This window comes from Apaloderma vittatum, unplaced genomic scaffold, assembly GCF_000703405.1.
Source record: "Apaloderma vittatum isolate BGI_N311 unplaced genomic scaffold, ASM70340v1 scaffold4652, whole genome shotgun sequence".
Lineage (NCBI taxonomy): Eukaryota > Metazoa > Chordata > Aves > Trogoniformes > Trogonidae > Apaloderma > Apaloderma vittatum.
Window position 1 is genome coordinate 13523 of NW_009702936.1, and position 16786 is coordinate 30308.

At 36.4% G+C, this 16786-nt stretch overlaps 1 protein-coding gene across 1 annotated transcript in view; it reads right to left on the minus strand.

Moving 5' to 3' along the window:
- Nucleotides 1-3914: 3914 nt before the first annotated feature.
- CACNA1D (calcium channel, voltage-dependent, L type, alpha 1D subunit) overlaps nt 3915-16786 on the minus strand; it is a 173541-nt gene continuing 160669 nt past the window's right edge. Inside the window, 7 exon segments of the mRNA XM_009864410.1 lie at nt 3915-6127; nt 7135-7455; nt 8219-8340; nt 10103-10266; nt 10901-11050; nt 12258-12625; nt 14140-14256. Coding sequence (XP_009862712.1) covers nt 5834-6127; nt 7135-7455; nt 8219-8340; nt 10103-10266; nt 10901-11050; nt 12258-12625; nt 14140-14256 — 1536 coding nt within the window. The 3' untranslated portion in view covers nt 3915-5833.

Below are 16786 nucleotides of genomic sequence, written 5' to 3' on the forward strand. Positions count from 1 at the left end.
ATGAATCCTCACTTTAAATTAGCCTTCACCATACACATAGCAGGTGTAGCTGTATAGGATTCAGAAGGAAGACATACGTTGCATTTATCAGAAGCTTATTTTTCTACAAAACACAGAACAGGAGCTGATACTTACAAAAATACACTGGAAAACTGGAATTTCTCCTTGCCTTTTCACAAGGAGCTTGGTAAAATTCAGTTCATAATTTAAGCTGATTTAGTCGTACCTTTTTATCATTAAGGACAATAAGAGGTCTGTACTTCTCATAATAAAGTTACTGGTCTTTGCTCTAAGATGAGGGTTTGCAAAAAGGTATTTTTCACCAAATATTCTGAGTGGTGCCTTACTATCACTCAAATTTTATTTAAAAATAAATACAGCCAAGTTAGATTTAAAATGAAAGGATACTCAAAATAACTGCATAAGGTCAGATATTGATGATACGTGAAGAGGTTATTTTTTTTAAATTAGAAGGCAAGTCCCTTAGTGAACCAATGCTCTATTTTAGTTACGACTTAAATCTTTGTTTTACTGTCTTCAGATACATGATCTTTCATGGCTATATTCTGTGTCAAACTCACTTTCGCGTTCTGATTATTTAAAAAAAACCCCAAACATTAAAGAAACTGAACTCATTGAATGAAACTGAATCCATTGGATCTTTGGATTTATTAAGTGTTTTAAAATAACTTCTGACTAAGCAGCTGCCAAATTACAAAGTAAAAGCTTTTGTAGCCTAAGATCACCCAGGACGTGGTAAACAGAATAAACTTTTTGTTTGCAGAAAAAAATGGAATTTTACAGCACTTCAGCAGATTGTAAAAAAAACCTGCTGACTCAGATGTTGGCTAGAGGGACAACTGCAGATGTTTAAGGCAGATACTTGTACCTGGTGCTGCTAGCTGTAAGACAGTGGCTGGAAGTCCTGCTGCTGACTTAATTCATGAGAGTGTCTGCATAAAGACAAAGAAAAATACTGAAGATGGAGGATGATATCACTGAACTCTGCTCCAAAAGGAGACAGGTAAAGCCTTTCTATGTATGTGATGCATTCTTTTGGAATGAGAGGAAGAGCAAGAATATTTTAAGTCAGAAGTTATTAGCTGTGTTAATAAGACAATTCATCCGATGCAACTGTGCGTTTGAGGAGAGCATGAACTGTGGATGCTGTACTTTTTTATGGCAAATAATTTTAATTCAGCACCTGTGTTTTTGACATTTTCCTTTAAAGGTATTCAGTAGGTATCTTAAGTGTCATTTCGAATACAGAGGGTTAGAATACTCAGAGTAATACATGCTGGTGAGACTTACCAGAGTCCTGTGCAGCTGAGAGGGTGAGCAATTGGGAAGATGCGATACTGAAGTTCCTGCATTTGCAGATTTATGACATGGGTTTCCACTCTAGGCATGCAATACAGCAATTGTTGTTAGGCAGCTGCAGACGATTAACTGGCCACTGCCTTACATAACTTTTTTATGGAACACACATAGAGCTATCCTTTGGCATTACATCAAGCTCTAAAAAGATGAGGAAATAGTGAGGTCAGATACACGTTTCCAACTGCCTGTGTGTCATGTTGAGGTACTCATTGCTGCATTGTCCAGTCAGATAATGAGGCATTTCTTCTGAAATGCGTTAATATTTTCTTGCAGTTCTAAACATACATGGACACCTCACAGATTCCTTCCCTTCTAGAGCACTTAAAATATTTTCATTCCTGTGAACTGCAGTTACTTTATTAATTTAGGCGTCCTCAATACAGAATGTCGAGGCTTTTTCATGACATTCCTTTGATGTAGTGCTAGAGAAAACAGCTCAAGTATTTGAAAGTTTTGCTGCCCTGGGAAAATCTAGCTAGCATCAAGCTATCATTAGTTTCTCCTGCAATGTATCTGATGAATTCCTGTTAAAATTTTTCTTCTGTCAGAGTCAAGTCTGCTAAGGGATATTTAGGTGTAAGATATTCTAACGTGCATTCTGTGGAGCACTGGCAGCCTGCTAGCTAAAATTAACCATCTTTTGCACCTTACTGAATTGCAGAACACAGGCTAATTCCAGAGTTTTACTTACTTAACAAAATAATGCAGTGCGTACTTGAATAGTATTCCAAATTCTACGCAGAGATAAATTTTTCTAGAAATCCGCAGGTAATACTACATTGTGTATTCAACAAAAGTTAACTGTAAAAGCTGTTTGATGTAAGAATTTGGAAGTTACTAGACCTGCCAGCACAGCTTGAAGTACTGCAAGGGAGAGCACCAGGATTTCCTTGCTAATAGCTTGCTGCAGATGCTTCAGACACAGTTGGAGGTCTCTGGCTGGGGACAAAAAGATTAAGAAAAGTGACCAAAAATATTTCTTTTGCACACATAATTCAGGTTGCTTTAGTGTAAGAAGTGCTTATAAAAGTAGCAGAAAATAGCAGCATTTGTTAAACTGAATTATATTTAAGGCCACTAAAGGTTTTGTACACCAGAACTTTTGATGTTTTTGCAACTTAAAACCCTTTCCAGGTGGCTGATTTCAGTTAGCCTGCAACTAAATGAGGCAGCTATATAAACACTGGAAAGCTGGAAAGTGGGCCTGGAACATGAATTTTTCTATAAAATAAACATAGAAACATATTTGAGAAATAATAAAAGCATTTACGCATTTTTAAAAAATACAGTTAAAATTAACTTACTGTAGAGAGAACAGCAACTTATCTTATTGTAGAATTACAATTTTTAGTCTCTATTTTTTGGTCATCCAAGCTTCTAAAAAATGACACTGTTCAAATATGAATATTTTTTTGATATTTACTCTTTTGGTGAATTTTTTTCACTATAAAAGACTTAGCAATGTTTAGTTCTTTAGTAATGTATTCTGTTATTATATACACATATAAACAAATCTGGAAACTCATGATGTATCCTTTAATTGTTAATATAATGCTAAGAGTAATTAACTCTGATTGGCAGTATTTTAAGGGTGCAAGTGTGCATATATTAATTACCTTTATCCATACATTAATTACTTTCCATATATTAATTACTTTTTTACATATACTTCTGTAATAAAACTGACAGGTACTCTATGCATCCATATCTATGTTCTCCTTTAAACCATTAACTATACATAACCTGGTTTGTAACTCAATTTAATTATTTATTTTTCTAAGGCTGTTTTCTTATAAAATAGCATATCTCAAAAGAGTCTCACATCAAACAATTGAAAGCTAAGGACCAATCATATTAGCAAGAAACTAAAGTGAAGTCAGCATATTGTGTTCTGTCTCCTTGAACAAATGATTGATTAAATTGTCATTCAGCTCAGTCTGCCAAATTTGATGTGCTCTCCAAAGTCCAGGCAGTTAAGTAACCTGATCTGGATTTTTTTCCTTCTTTTTTAATGTTCAGTTGCCTTAAAGGTGGTTTTCAGAAGTGGGTATACCACAGTAGCTGGAACTTTGAAAATGGTTCATTGGTATTTCACAGTGATACCAGGTCCAGAAAACTCCATTTTGGTCTCCTGAAGTTTGTTTCTGGAAGCTGGGAAAGCATAAAAAAGTGCCTCCTGCTGAGGAACCTCCCCAGGTGATTTCTGGCCGACAGCAGGAAAGATTTGGTTTGACATTTTAAGCGGTTTTAGTCAGATTTCCCTAATTGTTTCCATAGATCTGTATTTAGGAAAGTAACAATCCCTGAGATTAACAGTAGGGTAGTAACAGTACCCTTTTCATATGAATACTGTAACCACTTTCTTTCTGGTTAACGGCAATCATTCAGATTCAGACTTGCATGCTATGACAGTGTAGGCTGATGACTATATTCCACTAAATTCCACATGTTCCCTCCCATTCTCAAACAGTGTAAACAGAATTTAACTTTTTGGAGTTTCTTGGTGGAAGACTATTAGTAAAACAAATCCCAAGTATAATAAAATTATTACACAGTTTTATTTTGAAGAACATTTTGCATTTGTTTTAATACAAAATGATGTAGGTCAAGAAATAATTTACAAACCTTTAAGTTCTTATCCTGGCATTTGAAATAAGAATGATTTCAGAGGAAGTCTGTATGCTATTCATAGGAAACTGTCATTATGTACAAAATGTTTATTGACATGTTTTAAACATCACATTTGTAAAAATGTGAACTGGATTGCTATGTAGCATATGAACTACAGGTAAAACCTGATAAGACAACTTGTTAGAACAAGTCATTGTTACCCAGTGCTAACAAAATAGACAGTAACTTTCAGTGTTTTTTGATTTTCCTCCAAGGTCATTTCAGCCTCAAAGTCATTTCAGGGGTTTACTGCATTGTGAACAACATCTAAGCCCTCTCTTGATTGCATAAAAATAAATCTTTGAAATAGTACACAGAGAACAACAAAAAGGTAGAGGCAATAAAATAGTATACTTCTTATACCAAGGTTTTTGGTTCTGTGAAGAATCATTTTATCCTTTTTTTTTTTTTTTTTTTTTTACTTTCCAAGCAGAGTAAATAGTTCTGAAAGAAAGCATTTTCATTTACCTGTGAAATAATTTCTGCCCAAGATGCTTCCTTGCAATGTCAGGTACATAGATAATATATTTTGTCGAAACTGTCTTATGACCAGTAATACCCTGGCATGAACTTGCCAATTTTAAAACGATTATATTTATTTTTATCCTGGGATTAATAGAAAAATAAAATTAGAGCTCATTTTTCAATCAAAAAAGTTAAAATAACTTTAAATCTTTTACCTTTCCAAGTGTAAGACTGTAAATAGTCAACTGTGCATCCCCTCTGCAGAGAGATTGATTTGACTTAATTATTTAAAAAGAAAGTATCTGTTCTGCTGTCAAGTTCAAACTTGACACTTTATCCCAAAAAGAGATTTACACTGAGAGGTGGCTCTATGTAAATATTTATGCTATAGATCTATAGATTCCAAGTAAAAATACTTCTATCTAGAATTCTGTGGAGAGTTACAATAATTAGGGTCCATAAATATTGCTGCAGTTCAATTACGGTACAATAATTACAAAATATAGAACATCTCTTTACAAATACAAATCATTGTATATTACAATTCATTTACAGTAATTTCTACTATATAATTTTTAGCAAACTATCTTATCTAATTCTACTATAACCTGGTTGCAAGTGCATTAGTAAGAATGCAATTATTCCAGTATATTTTGCCCTTAATGTGATAGTCATAAAACAGACTATCTGAATGATATTTTCCTATGTAAACTGGTGTTACATATGACAGATTATTCTGTATATAACTTCCTTATCCAACGACCTCTATCAGGTAGAGCATGACAAACCGTATTTTAGAAGAGCATTAAGAAAAGAAATCAGGAGGCAAGTTTGAAAACAATGTTAGAATGGATATGCAACAGGTAGCTGATATGCCATTGAGTGCTGAGGTAATGTCATCACTCATCTTATGTTGCTATTTCCCACACAATTTTGTGCTGGACTTAAACATACATTTTCCTTGCCAAAATCCTGCTCTACTATGAAGGACAGCAGCACAAGGTTGAAAGACAGGCAAGATATTACACCTCAGAATCCTCCTCTAGCCCTCAAAACACTGATTGTCACAATCCGCTTGGTTTCAAAATAACCTTATTCCTACGGAGGAGCTGAAGATCCCGTGGGAGGAAACTTGACGTACTGCAGCTCTGATCACATTTCGGCAACCTGGAGATAATAAATTTATTAGTTATGGCTTCCTTGAGGTGTGACATCACATGTACAGAACTTGGTTGGTTATTCACTCCAGCTAGTGCCTAGCGTCTTTAATCTATGAGGCACTTTTTTCTGTTATTAGAATCATTTTCCTTGCTAAATACTATAAGCTTGTAATGCATATCATTTCATCAGCTAAGTCTTCTTCATATCGTCCCGTTTCTGGTTCTTCATCACTGTAGCCAGGACCAAAATCTTGAAGTTCATAATCTTGTCTGCTTAAAATGGGAAACATATCCCCATTGGTCCCATTGCTAATATTTCCATTGAGAAGATTACTTGCTGCACTTTCCATTTCATCAATAGTCATGTCGCATGCATCCGCAATCTCGTGTTTTGTAGCTGAAACAAATTTAGGGTCCTTTGCATACCTTCCTAGGCCTTCAGATATAAGTACCTGGCAAATGGAGGGGAGAAAATAAGATATAGAGTGGAATTACAGAAGAACAGACAGGTCATAACAATGTTTCTCATTTGTGGAAAATACCAGAAACCCCGTGCCGAATCACTACAGCAAGCAATGTGTGTAAAGAACAATTAAATGGCTCCAAACCACACTGTATCAGTTATGTGATAATGTAGCTGATAATGCAATACATCTGAATTTTCTCTTTAGAAATTTGGGAGTAGTCTTTGATAAACACCAATCACCAGGCTGATACACTAAACACAACAGTTAATGTATCTCAGGTGGTGCAATTTGAACAATTGTCTGAAACACAGAATTTTAGACATGTGGTCAGTACTTTAGAGTACACGGACGAAATTTGCTGCAGTCCTATTTGCAAATAAAATTAAACAAAGTATACTGCTTAGCTCATAGCAACGGAAATGAAGTGACAGGTGGAAGCAGGAACAGTATTTCAGTATCCAGAAATGCTATATACTGTTCAAATCTTTTTTAATATAAAACGGAATTAATAATATTCTTTAGTCCACCTCTAAATCAATCCTTGTAGCTGTTATCCACCTCTGCATTTTGTACACTGATTCACAGAGTTCTTGATCTTTTATTCAGATTATTGCAAAAATGGTGATATATTTCTACAGAAACAACAGAGAGAACAGCCATATGCATCATCTCTTCTCTATCAGCCACTGTGGAAGGACACTCCATTAACTGATCCTCAACTAGAAAACTTTAATTTCAAATCTCTTTTGAAATTTCTCCACTCCTCTGACACACTGATGTTAAGATTTGGATTCAGTAGAAATCATTTACCACATGAGAACTACAGATAAACTCTCCTGTCTTTACCTAGAAACAGTTCTGGAATTTGAATCTAAAAATACCACATTTTCAGAGAGATAATGTGAACTTAATTATGTGCTTTTTAAAGTTAACACAAAAACTGGACAGACAGAGACAATACTGGCTACTCCAGAGATTTCTGTAATACTTACCGCTTCTACCAAACTGTCTGCACTCCTCTGTTTGTCACTATGTTTATGTCTAAAGTCATTAGGTACTGTTAAATTGGCTGGTGTAAATGTCCGGTAGGAAATATCGGGGTCATCTGTGTACCAAGAGCTCCTGTGCAAGGACGGCAGGCTGCCATTCATATGCTCTGTAGATTCAGCCCTATCGACCTGGATTAGGGGTGTGTAATACGGAGTACGGTCCCTGTTGGGAGGGGTTGCGGGTGGCGTAGCCCAGGAACGCGTTGAACGACTTGGTGAATGTTTATGAGCTTTGCTAGAATCCAGACCTGCCACAGCCATGACCTAGGAAGTTAAAGAATTTTAGAAGTTAGAGATTTCAATCGCTCAGTGATACTCATTTCCTATTTCAGCAGATAGTTCAATCCAATTGTTCAGGCAGCCGAAACGTTAACTTTTTCTGATGTTTAACGGTCATGTGAAGGAGGAACAGGACTGAAACTGGTAAATTGACAGAATAAAATGTTGGGTTTTTTTTCTATTATTACTCAGAATCTTGGTATTAGAATTAATAAAGAAAAATAATTGCTTATATAATACATTGAAAAAAGAAAGCAAAGTCTAAAAACATTCCTTCTGTCCTATGGGAATAGAGTAGGAAGCTGTCAGCATTTTCTAAGCATTCTGAATTGTGTCTCTAGGCCATGGAAATAACCACCTTCTCAGGACCACATCACTGAGCCTCAAAAGATAACGTATGTTGTACTTGCAAATTCTCACAAATGGAGCTGAAATAGGCAAAGATTAAAAGACACTTGCCATGTTATACAGTCCTGGTCAAAATGCTTCAGGGCATCCCAACTCTTTGTGAACACTTAAAGAGTCAGAAGGGCAAACTATTAATTTTCAATGTTTTGTAGAAGGCTGATGTTTGAGAAGCCTTGTGCCTAGCAACTACAAGTCTACACTTGGCCAAGAAGGTGTGCACAGGCAAACTACATAATATATCATTACTGTTTCAAACAATGATGGAAGTCAGAAGTACAGTACAGAAGCTGGAAAGATGCAATTTATTATTAGTTAAATAATAGTCAAATTTTGTGTTTACCTGCTGCTGCATTAAGTGAAGTGGTAAAGCAGTGCGGTGGTGGAAATTAGGAGAGAGTGGTATGTCATCTTGACTACTTTGTCGGCGAAGGCATTCAAAGTTAAAGGAAGATCGTCTATTTGCTACAGGGAAACCAGAATTCATTAGGAAAATAAAATATTTTTCCTCAAAGTCTATTATTTCCAGTGTGAATCAACTATCACACAAACAAGAACTTATCCCCCTGCGAAGAAACAACTTGTGCTAACAGAAGTGAGCAGCTGCTTATAAGATAAAGGATAGATTCATCAGGTGAGCAAATGCAGTTCTAGGTAGAAACCATATGAGCAGCCCAACGTGACACCATTTGAAGCAGCTGTTTCACAAAGCCAGCCTGGCTTATGCAGTAGACTAGTTCGGACACCTGACTTCAGAGCTGTGCTGTAAACTGCCATGAATAGTTATAAAGAAGAGTTTCTTCTTCCCCACGGTTTTAAACTTCATTCTAATGAACCAGACTACCCAAAGGAAATGCCAAATTCCCAGTTCCTTGGAAGCAATGTGCTATATGAAAAACCATTTCAAAAGTTGAGTCACATTGTCAATCTTGTTTATTCTGTTATGACCATGACCAGCCATGTTATGTATGCTGTCGTTCGTGTAAATGCTAGTAAGGAAAAAGTAGAAATCTAAACTAGATCAAGATGTTTGGCTGATGTGGAAATGTTTCAGCTGGTCTTGGAACAATGAGAAGCAGTGTGTGGGTATCATTCCAGTGTGATCGCTTCAGTGTGAAAAAAACCTGGATGCTGAACAGTATCTGGAATCCAGATACATCCTCACAGCTGCAAGCATCATAGTAGAAAACTAGAAAGAGCCTGATGGTACAAAGTAATAAAACTTATTGAATCTATTCTTGGTACCTTTTTTACCAAGACCAAGAATTTTGTGAAGAGAACTGAAGAAATAAATGCCATAGAATTAGGATTCCTCACAGTTATCACCAGACACTTAATGCTGAATACTAACAATCAAGGCTCCTTAAAGAGCCATTGGACTAAAACAGGCATCTCTAGGGGGGTGATTCTGTCCACTTAATGCAAACTATGTGTCTCTTTCCATTGTCTCTATGGTAAATCTAAAATCCAAATACAGAAATGTAAGCTTTAGCTCCTGATTAAAGCATTGTTCCTGTGATGGCAGAATAAAATACCAACATGAATATGAAATAAGATGTTTATCTCAGGATAACACTGTAATTTTTTCACAGGGACTTGAGAAACTCACATTAAAAAGCTAAGGGCGCTTTAAGCAAGAGAAAAAACTAAAAGCATCATGAAGCTCACTCTTGGTTCTCTTTTCCCTGAAAATTATCCTACTTCTGTCTCTAGTGTTTTCTAAAACAGCACAAGGTGAAGACGTAAACGGAAGTGATTACAATGTCATTAAGCAGCATGACTGCTGAGACGAGGGAAGTGCCAGCAGGAGAGTCAAGAGAGACAAGGGCACCGACTCAGGGCAGCGCTGCCCCTCTGCAGGCATGAACAAAGAGCATGGACTGAAACCCTCCAATCAAAGTGCCAAAGCAATCCACTGCTCCGCTCTACCTTGCTCTTTCTTCATTTATCAAATCAATTTGCAACCGGCAATTAAATTGTTTATTTTTGTATTATGGGATGAGCGAGGCAAGAGATAGTAGAAATACTGACTTGTAAGCTAGGATCCATAGATTCTCCAAGAGATCTCTTGGGATGGATAGAGATTTCTGCCACACACTAGCAACAGTAATCAAGAAATGTCACATTTTGAAATCCAAGTTAAAAAGAAGCCTACTTAAACTGGAATATGCCTGAATGCACTTAAATAACCCTGGATTTGCAAAAAAATTGTTCTTAATGTACTTACATGTTGGTGTTGGAGGTAGCAGCCGTCTCCTAGGAGACCTTTTTGTATCATAACAGGTCTGTGAATCATCTTCCTCAAAAAACCCATGTGGGTGATGGTAACCTTTTGGTCTCTCAAAATCTGAGTCATGGCAGTGGTATCTACAGTGGTAATCATATATATGCCTGCATTTAAAATACAATAAATGATATTTCAGGCAGTTTCTGTGAATTTATTTATTAGATTTCTTCCAGATGATTTTAAAATCTACTCCTTCTCGAGCAAGATAACCAAAAGTTACATTATTTAATTACACGACTCAATTTTAGAATCCAGTTTCTTCATGTAAACTGATTTTGAGAGGGCAAGTATACACTTTTGTACTATTATAGTTACATTGTAAGCTTACAGTTTCACCTACGCTGTTTAAGTTGTCTTAACTTTTAGAGTTACATTAAAAAAATAAACTATTTCTAAAGGTTCCTCTACCTGAGTTTAATAATTCTTTCATTGTACATTAAATTTCACTTATAAATTAAACACTTCTCTGGCTATGCGCTGTTTAGTATAGGCTCAGTTCAAAGGAACTTTGTGCTTTCCTTTGAATTTGGTACAGAAATTTTGCTGAAATCAGCACAGGATGCCAAGTATGAAAGAACTTTAGTACACATACTATCCCTATTCACCATTTCACTTGCCAGCAGTTGCAGGGAATTAACATCATTAGAGATTTTTCACTATAACTATGTTTAGTAACACCTTTACAGATCAATACCTGATTTATTGAAATGTTTTTCCCAGCTTAACAAATAGCCTCACCTGCTTCCTGACAACATACTGTCTTCCTCAAAATATTCTTCTCCACTAAAATACTCCTGCTCTCCCAAATAATGATCATCATTGCAATAGTCTTGAACTTCACGTTCTTCACGGCAAATAGTAGGTCGACGCCCATCACCAGAGTCAGATCTGTAAGTAGAGAACACTTTTTATATATTTTATTTATATACTGTATATTTTATACACAGTTATTTTAATGCACTTCCAAGGAAAAAAAAAATAAAAGACAGACAAGCACTATCAACTCTCCTTTTGTCAGAATATGGTGTTATATTAAATAGTGTAGAATTACAGTTCGGAACATGACTGTTATCTGTTTCTTTAAGATGACCTCCCTTTATTTCCATCACCATTAAAATAACTAACATGGGGATGCTCAGTGAAGTCAAATACATTTAAGACATTTTTACAAAAGATGAATTCAAAATACTGTGACGAAACACAAGCCCTCAATTATATGAAGTTTGTCAAAAGGCTAAAATATTAAGGAGCACTCACTGAGGTATTCAAAGAAAAATCAGAAATCAAATGTGCAAATCTAGACGTTGAAAATTAGCACTGAAAGTACATTTAGCAATGCACTTCAAATAACACAACAGAACCTACTTTTAAAAGTTGTCTTTAAAAATATTCAGACATTAAGACCAGGAAAGGTTTTAGAATTTATCAAAGCTAAAGCCAGTGTCTTTTCCAGTCTTTGCAAGCCAATTTTAAACAAGGGCTACCATCAGGTGTGATTTTTTGTCTCTTGAAAACTCCACAAAACTGCCCATACTTTTAAAAGGGCCTGAATAATTTTGAACTTTACCATGTTTATCCTTTTAGAAGAGACAGTGAAAAATTTCACTTGAAAAACCGTCACTTAGTTACTCAACATATGCATTGCCATAGTTAGTTCTGAAAATTGTACTGCTTTAAAAAAGAAGAAAAAGGAATAGGAAAAGGGGAAAAGGAAAAGAAAAAAAGAAACTACTTTGTACTTTTCAATTGTGTCAGAACAATATCAACTCACCTAACATATGTTTCATAATAGCGGGTTCTATCCAGGTAAGTCATGAAAATAAGCAGAAAGATATTTGAAAATCAGGCAGGCTAGAGAAATTCGTTGCTGATTACAGTGTCCATGTAACTAATAATTTTACTTTAAAGAAAAACAGTACTTTAAAACTATATATATTTCTCAGACATCAGAGCTATATTTTAAATGTTTCATACATCAGTAGGCAACAGAAATGAAGCCACATATATGAATCAGTTTCATGTAGTGTAAGTTTTCTTATACTGTATTTATAATACATAAATTTATTTAAAAGCAAATACATATTTGTAAGTTTACCTCCTACTGCTTGGCCTTCTACGCTTCTCATGATCAGTTCTGGAGTATGAATGGTAACCATTTTCAGATCTATGCTCACGACTTCCAAAATGTGTGTGCTTTCCATGAACAACTTTGGACACGTTGGCATTATTGAGATTGGCATTTGTCGAGTTTGGAACTTGCTTTCCTACTGAGTTGTGATTGTGATGATTGTGGTATATAGAATTTCCTGCCTGAGGATATACATTTTTCTCATTATCACTTGCAGATGGAATTGAAGGCCGCTGCACATGTAAGGGACGGTGTGTGGTGTTGATCTGCTGAAATGAATCTCGTCTGTCACTGCTAATATGGTTTATGTGGTTGCCAAAGAGGGCACCATTCCTCTGTTTCAGGGGAAGAAAAAGAAAAAAATTACATCAGATACCTTAACAGAACATAATTTTGACAGTGATAACTTACTCTTCTCTCCTACATGCAAACAAAAGTAGCATTTCAAATAATCTGTGATTTTTTCTTTCTATTTTATGATGCTTCAGATGGGATCTCCTGAAGTGGCAGAGATGTGGTTGTGATAATGACAATATCTGTATTTGAGAATCAAACCAATGTGTGGTCATTATTATTTTTTCCATACAACTAAACGTGACATCCAGCTTTCTCCACATTTAATTACGCAGGAGAAACCGGATTCCCATTCATGAACATGCACCAACTTCCTCAGGAAGGGACGTGACTGCTGAATTTCTGAGAACACTTTGGTGGCATTCTCTCCTGTTCCCCCAGAGCATCGGTTTGCAACAGGCGTCACTCAGACAGGATGGAGTGCCATGCAACAGCTTGCAAGCATATCTCAAGGAGGTAACATTAAGCTTCTGTGCTTCCATTCTTCCTTCTTGCAGAGGTACAAGAAAGAGTAGTAACTCTTCATCAGCCCTGAGAGTGTAATGGATGGTGAAAGAGAGAATGAAGTGCTAAGTTATGACTGTGGCATGCAGCTCTCTGTTACATCTGACCCAGATTATGTAGCCTCCCTGTCTAGCCAGGTGTGGGTCCTGGATGACAGCAGTCTGTCTTGAAGCTCAATCTAGGGAAGACAGGAGGTAATGATGGTTGGCAGAGAAATGCATCTAGGGATGGCAGCTGTGGCACTGTGTCCAGTGCCACATCCTCCTTTCTTGCAAAGGACAACAGCAAGCTATGAGGCTTCTGATGCCATTACTGCAGAAGCGTGCCTTTACATCTGCTTCTTCTGAAATGCTTGGGAAAAATTAAGTTTTCTTGCTGGCTGACAAATGGTTTGCAGATTGCTTCTCATTATAATACCAATTTTATATGTTCACCACTAGACTGAATATCTCTAGTGTAAAAGAGGAAAACTAATCTTTTTTTTCTGATTGATTCCTATTGATTTTCCTCATGGGACACTGGAAATGGCATTTATATAATTTGACTTCTGTCTAATTCAAGGCATTCCTTTTAAAACAGGCGGCTCCATGCCTAATGTGGTTTGGCTGCACAGAACTTCATTGCCTTCTTCCTATCTACCCCTGCAGATGTTAAGATATTTCCAGTTTGAACTTTGCCACTATCAAAATTTCAGATGATACAGTTTATACCATTTCTTAGGATTCACCAAAGAATATAAAAAAGAATTAATGACAAGAAAATTAGGGGCAAGGAGAATCATACTCCAGGAATTGCTACCTAAATTTATGATGATATGCAAGTATCCTGGTAACACTATTTTTAAAAGATATATAAAAATTAGATCTATTTATACAATATTTATTTCGTGCTGATTTGAAGGGGACAGATTTATTATTATTGCATAGTCAGGGATAAGCTCATTCTTTAATCTCATATGATAAAACAATTCACATAGCTGTTCTGACATTACTTTATAAACATCTTCCTCCTCCTCTGGATTGTTTTCCTCTGGTTCATCATCTTGCAAGTCACAGGATATAGCTCGGCGTATTTCAGGACCAATATCATGAAGTGTCCTTAGTCCTGCCTAAATCAAGGACAATATCATAAAACATTAGGAATGCAAATTCTTTTTTTTGTTCTTTAATTACAGGAGCGTAGATTTATTTTAAAGGACAGTTAGCGAGTTCTCACATCCTGACATCCACAGATGTCCTACTATCCTACCATTTCAGTTTAGTGTTATTAAAAGGTTTATATTCCCGTACAGCCCTGTTGAGGTGAACATGTCTTTATTATCCCAGTGAAGATGGTGACTAAAAGACCACTGATATTCGTGGAGACCTATAGAAATAAAATTCATCCTACAAGAAAGTGTAAGTAATCAGCAAGAACCATAATAAAATGCATTTCAATGAGATGTATATTTAATGTTAAAAACATGTTTGCAGCCTGTGTCCACAAAGGAAACACAAGGAGACCTTTGCTATAGCAACAGCGGTTTTAGCAGAGCTCAGATGGAAGAGAAAGCAGTGAAATAATTCCAGCTCATCTGCACTGCACTGTGATACGGAGATATTTGGTTTAAAGCTTAAGACAGAAAATCACGTAGCTACAGTAGCATGGAGCTCAGTGTATGTCAGTTCATATTCCTCTCAAGCCTGCCACCACAAGCAAGCTTTAGGAAAAGGCATAATGCTGAAACTGCCAAGGACAGACCTGCACATTAGAGAGCAAACAGACATTATACTCGGAGTTACGAATTCTGTGCTTTTGTATAGGTGTTACTTACTTCAGAAAGGATTTTTTTTTCCCTGTTTTAACTGTGGCTGTCATGGTCAGAAGCAAAAATTGCAATCTTGCTCTTCCCAACTCTACTTTACCTCCTCAGGTTCAGAAGAAATCAAATATTTCTTTGGCTCTTTACTAACACTACACTTGCATTACTAAAAAGCCACAGCACTGGGCCTAACTTTTGATTATGGTCTAGAAATGTGATTTATTATTTTTCTGCAGAAGCTGAAGGACCCCAGAGGGCAGCAACTGTGGCTCGGTCCCATTCACGCTGCCCACCACACACGTTCACTGGAGTACACAACAGCATTGCACCGAGGTTTCAGTTCAAAATGGAAACAGCAGGTTTGCTGGAGAGCAAAGCGGCATTAACGCGGTGTTAGGGAATCAGAATCTGGAAAGGGATGAACCAGAAAGCTGTACTGAACACTGAAGATTTACTATAGGTTCCTCTTCAGGTTTCACTCATACCAGTATTTCACTTCCACAAAACAGCCTTTGACTAATCAAATTAGCTACATATATTTGGCAATTATATTTTCTTCTTCGGGGGTGAACCTTGAGAGTTATGCTATAATTGAAAAAGGTTCTAAAAATCATTTACTAGTGAGCTGATATACAATATAACTTTCAGGAATACATAGTGCTGTCTCCCACTTCTTATGCTAATTGCACAGTCAAGACCTTAGAAAGGTTGCTAATGTCATCATTTTGTAAAGTGCTAAAGGGAAGTAAAATTAACATTTTAAGTTATGGATTTCAAGGTAGAAGACCAAAAGCTTCTATTTATTTAGCAGAGGCAAAATCAGTGTTTCTTTAGCAGAGGATTACTATAGCATTTTGGTTATTCAGTCATTAGGCAAGAGTAGTCACTTGCATTTCATGCTCACTTCTTGCATATATCATAGCATAGAAAACCAAAAAGAACAAAAATCCTCAAAGCTACACTGACACTTTTAACAGAAAAATAAGCTGAGGTTAGTATGAACAGAATACAACGCAAGAACTACTGAAGTAAGGAAATAAGCATGCAGAAGAATAGCTGAATAGACCTACGCTATAGCAGTGAACGTAAGAGACATAGTAGTCAAGTCTCGATTGCCCAGTGTTACTCATCTTCGCAGAGCCCATCTTCTAACGCTGCAGCTGAGAGCACTGCTCTACAAGCACCAAAAGCTCCGTGCTTTTGGTCAAACCCACACTCCCTTCAAGCCAAGCCCTCCTGTGAACATGACACTCCTAAGACAGCAGTATTACAAATTTTAACCCTGGGAAGAACTACTGCCTTATACTCTTGGCTGCCAAATGGTGACAAAGTCCCACAAATATAGGCCTAAAAGCTGAGAAAAGCCATCTGTCTGGCAGCAACATATTCAATAGTAATTTTATTTTGATTATGTTTCCAACTGCCTTCTGGTTTATGTCTTGGTGAATTAACTCCTTTACTCAAGAGGCAGCTTCTATCATCTTATCTCTCTACAGTAATACTCATTTTCATGTAACAGACATCTTGCAGTGACAATCACAGTGGAAGACTAAAACCTGGATCACCATCTATAAAAGTATATGTTAGTTAAACTAAATCAATCAGTTTCATTCACTCATAGCCAGTACTGAAGCTGCAGGTTCTACATTCCTTTTCCCAATTAAAATATTCCACAGCTGATTTGCTCTAACAGAACTACCTACAATAATATTGTGAACTTTTGTTAAAATGACTATTCCCATGTACTGCCTCATTTTACTTGCTGTAGTCTAAAAGTATTCTAAGTAATCTAAGAAATTTTATGGCAGGGGGGGGCCCCAGCAGGAGGTAATTTTTT